This window comes from Taurulus bubalis, assembly GCF_910589615.1.
Source record: "Taurulus bubalis genome assembly, chromosome: 8".
NCBI classification, from domain to species: Eukaryota; Metazoa; Chordata; class Actinopteri; order Perciformes; family Cottidae; genus Taurulus; species Taurulus bubalis.
The window spans coordinates 18,065,181-18,072,779 of record NC_136596.1 but is presented as its reverse complement, the minus strand read 5'-3'; the positions used below and the strand labels follow the sequence as shown (position 1 = coordinate 18,072,779).

Below are 7,599 nucleotides of genomic sequence, written 5' to 3'. Positions count from 1 at the left end.
TTGTAACTAGTTCGCCGTTTTGCACCTGCTTTAGCGGATACCGCGTCGACATAGCGCAGATTCGTGACAAAATAACGTGTGGATCCGCGTCGCTTTGCTCTCTCGGTATCGCCTGAGTGGGATACCTGAACATTTGCTTATTGTAATGGAGATTGGGGAGGTATATACTCAAGGTCATTGAGTGTTATAAGGCTATATTTGCGTTGTTATTTACATACCCGCGCAGCGCTATCTTCACGTTTTCAGCGCAGCCTACAATTGTCAGTCCAGTGTGTGTTACTTGTGCACGGTGCGGCGAGCGTTCAGCCGAGCACCTACTGTGGAGTTATATTTATCTTTCTCTTTGACACTGCAAGCTTTCTCTAACAACATGGATGGGAAATTGAAACAGGGTCGGAGATGCCGGACCAAGCGGGAGAGGGTGCGGAGGTTGCGGGAGGCAGGAAGCAGAGACGCCCGCAGCCCCGACCCCAACTCCTCCTGCTCCGACAGGGAGGGACGCAGCCCGGGGAGGGACGCCGCCTCCCTGCCCGGTAAAAAGGCGCCGCACCCCGTAGCAACCGCCAGAGCTCCGCGTCCACCCCGGCGGAAGAGACGGGAGTCCAGCTCGCAGGAGGAGGATATCATTGATGGATTTGCTATCGCCAGTTTCATCAGCCTGGACCGTCTGGAGGTAGGAACCGGATCATTCCCTGTTGGTTTATGTGTGTGTGTGTGTGTGTGTGTGTGTGTGTGTGTGTGTGTGTGTGTGTGTGTGTGTGTGTGTGTGTGTGCGCGCGCGCGCGTGTGTGTGTCTGCAGCATTCTTCAACAGTAGAGTGGTTCTCCCCCTACTCACTCCAGCAACCTGAGGACTAGTCTAATTTGTCTCTAATTGACTTGAGATGATGCCAATTAGACTGGATAAGGATGACTCCTCTAATCTTCTGATCGTGATCCTCAGAGGCTCGGGCCCCCTCAAGATGTCCCTGATCCATCCTTGGTTTGATTTTCATAACAATGTTCAAAACTAATCCAAAAACAGAACCAGTGTTCCCTTATTGGGCGACTGGTTCCTGGATGGGAACATGTGTCTGTTTGGAGTCCTTGACAAGAAACTGTGAGACAATCACTGCAGCACTCAACTCTGTTTGAATATTATTACAAGTTCAAGGTTTTGTGAATGAGATGATAATCATCGGCAGCATATGGCTTGTTGAGGAAACTAAACAGGTGCTGCGGTGTCAGTAATGGCTCCGGCTTTGGAAGTTCTGATTCACTTTGAGTTGTCAATGCACTCTTGACATTGTGCTCTTTGATAAACTGCCATTTATCTATTGCAGGCTGATACCACATGTGCTGATAACTGTGTATCTGTCATTGTGGTGTGGTGTGTCTGATGTTAGAGGAATGATTTTAGGAACAAAGCAGGTTCTCTTATGACATCCTCTTATCTCTTTTATGTCATTGTGTTCCAAGTGACAAATAAAACATTGCTCCCAGTGGGACATCAGGCTGACTGACAAAGCAGGGAGGCAGGCTCTTGCTTTTTCCATGGCTCATTGTGGGAATGGTAGCACGACTGTAGTTTAAACATAAATCACTAGCTTTGATAAACATAGCTAGCCCACTGAGGTCTGTATATTTTAAGATGATGACCTCATTTGAAAGCCTGTGGATCATACCACGGACAACCTCATTTCAATGACAACCTCCCATGTGGGCTTAGCAATGGTATTAATCAGTCATGATTGACTCTTGCCTCCTACATAGTGCTTAGTCAGTATAATGCTTGAATACAGATTTGCAGCAAAATAACTGCATGAAATATAAACCAGCTGTCCAGACTCATACATATAGATTCACTCACTTCAGCACCCCCTTTATGTTAACAAGTTTGACCTGAGCAGGTCATCAGTAGTTTATATTGCTATTCCATTTAGCACGGCCGCTCATTGTACTGCGAGTGGGCGTGAAAGCAGATAGGGGAGGAATATGAACAGGGGTGTGAAGTAAGTGTGCATAAACCATAACCACAAAGAACTATCGTATTGTGCCCGGTAATTCATATAAAAAAGATAACAGGCACTGCACACAAGTGGGAAAACTGTCTACCTACTATGGATTTTAAATATTACCCCTCATAAAATCCTATTGTGATGCCATACAGTAGGACATTCCCGCACATCTTAATGTAGGATAGACTCCCCATTAAGGAACCCCAGCAAGGCTACAGCACATACACTTGCTCCTTTCCTTCAAATGTGCATGAAATGTGTGTTGTTTCCCGCTCATATTGCTTTGTGTGAGTGCAGCACGCAAAAACAAGTAAAGTTGTATTTGTGAGTATTGTTGCCCTTTGTGCTGCGTCGCTGCCACTTCTGACAGCTGCTGACTGTGAAAGACTTTAAGGATGTCTAGCAGCAAAGCGCGTACTGGCTCTTCTGCCAGCATGCTGGTGTCTCTGCTGCTGTCAATTTGTTGCCCTGCCCTATTGACTTTGAGGAATATCCTCATGTGTGTATTGAATATGTTTAGAGGTACTTTATGTTCACGTGTTTCACATCTGTCCCTGTTACTGTCCAATCTGTTGCTGCAGAGCAAGGTTGTGTTTCTACAAATGTTTCTCTTTGGAGGCTTTATCATGATAAACAAGCTGCCTCTTTGTGTTTGAGAGGGAAATTAACAAAAGATAATTAATCAATTGTTGTTTTACACATTCCCAAGCAGTAATAGTTTTCTTACACAAGTGCTAAATCAATGTTGAATGAACACACAGAGAAAACGTTGCTCTGCACAGGAGCTTATGATTCAAGGCTCAGCAAATGAGGCATGATATGGTTCTGTGTGAAATGATTCTCACATGCCAGCCAGCTTCTTGTTGGTAATTGGTCTGATTTGCATGCAAATGGCCTGCACTTATTAAATGATGTTGGTGGATTTTGTGCAATTACATGAGGGAATGTGCACAGGTTTGTGAGCCTTGCCTCTGGACTTACCTGTAGATGGAGAATGCAATGATCATGTTTACTTTCTACTATATTCCATCCTGTCTACTGTATGAGACAGCAATAATTACATTTGTTGGCGGCTAAATAGTTACATCACTGTGTTTGAAATGTATCATTCGTGTCATTATTGGTGATGACTCACGCTTTCACCGACATTCTGTATGCTTGAGAGAAGCTCATGACCTACGCTACCTGTGCTAATTGCTCATCAATTATGAGGAGGACACAGCGGCGTTTAGCAAGTGAACAGCTCTGACCTATTGCATCATGCTCCGATAAACTAGCTCACCCTCGTTTGAACGAGTGTGTGCGCCCCCTGACCTCTTCTAAGTGATGACCAGCACGACTGTGTTTATGTTAGGCCCTACAGTCATGCTACTGCAGGGCTCGACAGGTTTGAGAAATTGGCAACCAATTCTTGGCCTTTGGTTGACTTCAGTTTCAACTACTTTTCATTGTATAAAAAATAGGGACAGCTGGTCATTTTTATTCCAGGAATAGAGGACGTTAACTGATAACACTTACGAATATTACTTGTATTTACTCTGTCTTGTTTCTTTTAATCTCTATTTAATCCTTTGGCTTTCTAAAGCTCTTGAGGATGAACGTGTTTCATGAAATCCCTGTCACCTTTGGGTTTCTGTGCTCGTCATTTGATTGTCTATTTTAGTCTGTAACTTGTGCACAGCTGCTACTGTCTGCTCGCACTAACCCGAGGTTATGGTTCCTCCAAGAGCATATTGACTCTAAACAACATCCGTAGGTGGTTGTTGTTGATATTCCAGCTATGCGCTGATAGGATCAAGCTCGCTTGATGAAGGCTTAGGCAGTATGGTGGTCTCGCCTGCTCCCGTAACCCGTTTCAATACAGCTGAAAGCAATTTTCAGCCGTGGCCGCATTTGACTATGGCGTTTTTATTTGCTTCGAATCCCAACGCTTCTCGTAGGAAAGCCACCTACTTACCTGTGCAAATTGACTGTACAAACACAGGCGTCACGGGAACCTTATTGTGATTAGAGAAATGTTCGGGATGATTCAGTGATGATTCAAAGAGTGTACGCACATTCACTCAGTCAGCCAGCTATTGTTTGCTTTTGTAAGCAGAAAGGGAGCAACTTATGTCCAATTTGGATGGTTTTCATATGTTTTTCTTGCAATAAGAATTCAAATCATCAGTTACTACTCCCTTCATTCCTAAATTTCTTTTGTTGTTCAAACATTTTTAGAGTAAATGGCGACAGCCCCCCATCACCACCACCACCAAACAACAGGCACCTCCCATATATATGTAAATGTATGTGTGTATGTGTATATATATCTGTTTATACTGTGTCTATACTGTTTATATTGTCTTCATCATATTATCCACTACATTGCACTGCACCTTAACTGCTTCTTTTGCACTCTGGATAGATGCAAACTACATTTCGTTGTAACAGTACTCGTACTATGTGCAATGACAATAAAGTTGAATCTGAATCTGAATCTGAATGATTAATACTCATACTCATCAGTTTTCAAATGCTGAAAAGTCGACCACCTGACAATATACGTTTTTCACCTGACAGCAGTGCTATAAAACAATTACCCATCGCGGCTTAAACCCCCCAGAAGTCTCCCTGTGGGTATCGAACAAGTGAGCAGATAATAAAATGACACAATTATCCATCTGTCACAGTATTAATAAGATGTTTGATTTGCTCCATTTGCTCTGCGAGTGACGTCGATGTGGCAAATCCCCCTACGTTAATCCACAATCCTTCTGTTCATCTGCTTTAACATGAATTTACAGATTTGTTTGGATTTTTCGTTTCGCACCATGAGTTTCTAAATTCACTCTAATGGGGGTTTAGGTTTAGTTGATTTAGTGATATTACAACGGTGTCAAGGGCAGGAATTTGAAAGGCTGAGCATTCTAACAAAAAGGGTTTCACAAATAGAAGCTCTTCATGGGATCCAGAGTCTGTCTCCAGGGAAGTTTTGCTAAACATGCTTGTTCTCCTGTTTGACTCACTTGCAATAACCATCATCTGCTGTTAGCCACTGAGCAGCTCTACCGAAGCAATGAGGGGAAACTTGACATTAGTTGTTAGAGAAGCTGTGAGTCGCTGCTTCCCTCTCTCCACCCATATTTTCCCAGCTGGTGCGTGGATCGAAGCCAGACACATTCCAGTTACAAGTATGCGTCTTTCTATTTCATCAAGTGCTGCTCTGATGAAAGCCTCAAAGGTTTCTGTTATTTCTGAGGCTTTCCCTTAAAAAAGCTGTACTTGCACCTCGACAGCTCAAGTCCCATCACATTTATTACTGGGTGTCTCACTGCTAGCACTCAGATAGCACCATGTGTTCCTTATTAGCAGTCATTAGTACAGCTAACACTCAGGAGCAATCCTCTGTCTAGTGGCGACACTTCATATCAAAGAATTACTTGTCAAAGACAATTAATAAACACACTAGTAGCACCTACAGAGAAATCTATAGAGATGCCTTCAGAGCCTCGGCTCAAATTAATTCTTTGAGGTGAACAGGTTTAACAAAATTGTGGGTAGTTTGTAAATCCCATCTTTTCCTTGTGGTCAACTCAGTGCTTCTGATTGCCGGTTGGGTAACATAGTGCAACGTGATACTGATTCTTGAAGCCACAGCAGTCGTTGCCGTAGTAAGATGTCTTGCTTCCATGGTGAGGCATCAGATTTGTTGCAGGGGTTGCAGCAATCTTGCTTCGTGTTTGCTCTTTCCCCCGACAGTGATAGCGCTGTGCATCATATGCCGGCACTGACAAACAACTCCAGCTTTAATTAACAAGGCAACCCCCTGAGGCTCCGCTGCTCATTGGTTGACGCATCCCACGGAGAGAGCTTTCTTAATGCCAGTGGGACGTCCCTCAGCCCCGGCTCTCTCTAACTGTCACACACTGTAGGCAACAGCATGGCTGATAAATGCATGGTCACATTCACAAGCCTTCACTCTCTCTCACACACACACACACACACACACACACACACACACACACACACACACACACACACAACACAAACACACAAACACAAACACACACACACACACAAACACAAACACAAACACACACACACACACACACACATACTGTAACAGGATTGAACCTCCACTGTGCATCTGTCCAAGCCATCAACCAGTGACCTAAATATATCCACCCAAGGAAGGTTCTAGTGTGTTCATGCGGATCTGAAAGCATGGCAATCACTTTGTCAGCCTCCTCTGTAACTACAAAACACAACTACACTTATATTCTGCTCTGGAGGATTTATGTCACAAAGTAAAAGTGGAGAAAATGCTTCAGTTCACAGATTTCTAAAAAGTCAAACAAAAAAGGAGTTGGATGCCAGCTCAGATGTAATGTGTGTGTGTGTGTGTGTGGGGGGTGGGGGGGGGTTTCATTACTGATTAATTAGCTGACTGCTTGTTTTGTCAGACCAACGGTCCAAAATCCAAAGATATTCCGTTTACTGTTGAAAACATTAAGAAAACAAACAAATATATATATATATATATATTTGAGAAGCTGGAACTAACTGATTTTTGCTTAAAAATTTTTACAAACGGTTAATATATAAATGGAGTATATTCTAACATGTAAAGGCATGAGGGATAATTTATCATTTTTAATTTGCAGTACCAAATGTTGCTAGTTAAGATTAAATTCCGGAAAGACACCACAAGTGAGTGAAAATAGAGAAGCTTCATTTAATAAAAGATTTTGACCTTGTCAATTAGATCAATTGATCAGAGGCAAAGTCCTATAAATAACAGTGGCTTTGACACTCCTCGCAGTGGGACAATGGAGGAGATTTCAATGGCATCAGAGAAACAAAATTGGTTTAAAGGTGCCCTTCACCACTAGTAGCACATGTTTTATAAGTGGGTCTTTGTTTTGTCTGTGGGACACACGCACCAGCCCGAGTGCGCTGGCGATGTACACTCCTTTTAATGCTGTTCTGTTGATTGACAATTGGTGGCGGTAACAACGCGAAGCAATGCACATTTAAAGGCAGCGAATAAGACTGGGAGCCAACAGATATTGATGTTAACCACACAAATGATACGAACGCGCGTGTCTCCGTCCACACAAGGACATAACCCCAAAGTTTTCTAAATGATTTGTCCTCTGGAGTGTTTCTGAACTCCTTCGTTTTCAATGCTCTAAAACCCCAGCGTAGTGTGGACTCACAGTGTAAACATAGCAAAATGTATGCGTTTTAAACTGAAAAATTAGTGGTGTGGACACTAAAGTTGGGGAAAATCTGAGTTTGCATGATGCCATCTTTTGGTACTTTGGTACACCAAAGTGAGTGTTGCAAGCACATTTCAGTCGGTAACAAAACAAGGAAAATACTGAAATGTCACAGCACCAGGCAGAACAGAGATGTATCTGTATTTCCAGCCAGCATTTCTGGTATATTTTTTGGAAGATAGTTGGATAAATGCATGCTGGCCCTGAAGGGTCCTTTTTGGCACTGTCAGTTGTTTATTTTGAGGTATCACTCCAGCGTCTGCATTTGCCATCGCTCAGAATAAAAGCCTGTTTTTTGATCCAAGGATGCATGATGTTTTCCTGAAATGTGCAGACAGT

The 7,599-nt window shown here is 43.1% G+C and overlaps 1 protein-coding gene across 1 annotated transcript in view; it reads left to right on the top strand.

Moving 5' to 3' along the window:
* Nucleotides 1-370: 370 nt before the first annotated feature.
* fbrsl1 (fibrosin-like 1) overlaps nucleotides 371-7,599 on the top strand; it is a gene marked incomplete at its 5' end in the record, with an annotated part of 266,408 nt that continues 259,179 nt past the window's right edge. The window contains one exon of the mRNA XM_079222167.1: nucleotides 371-673. Within this exon, the coding sequence (XP_079078293.1) occupies nucleotides 371-673 (303 nt within the window). The remainder of the gene's footprint in view (nucleotides 674-7,599) is intronic.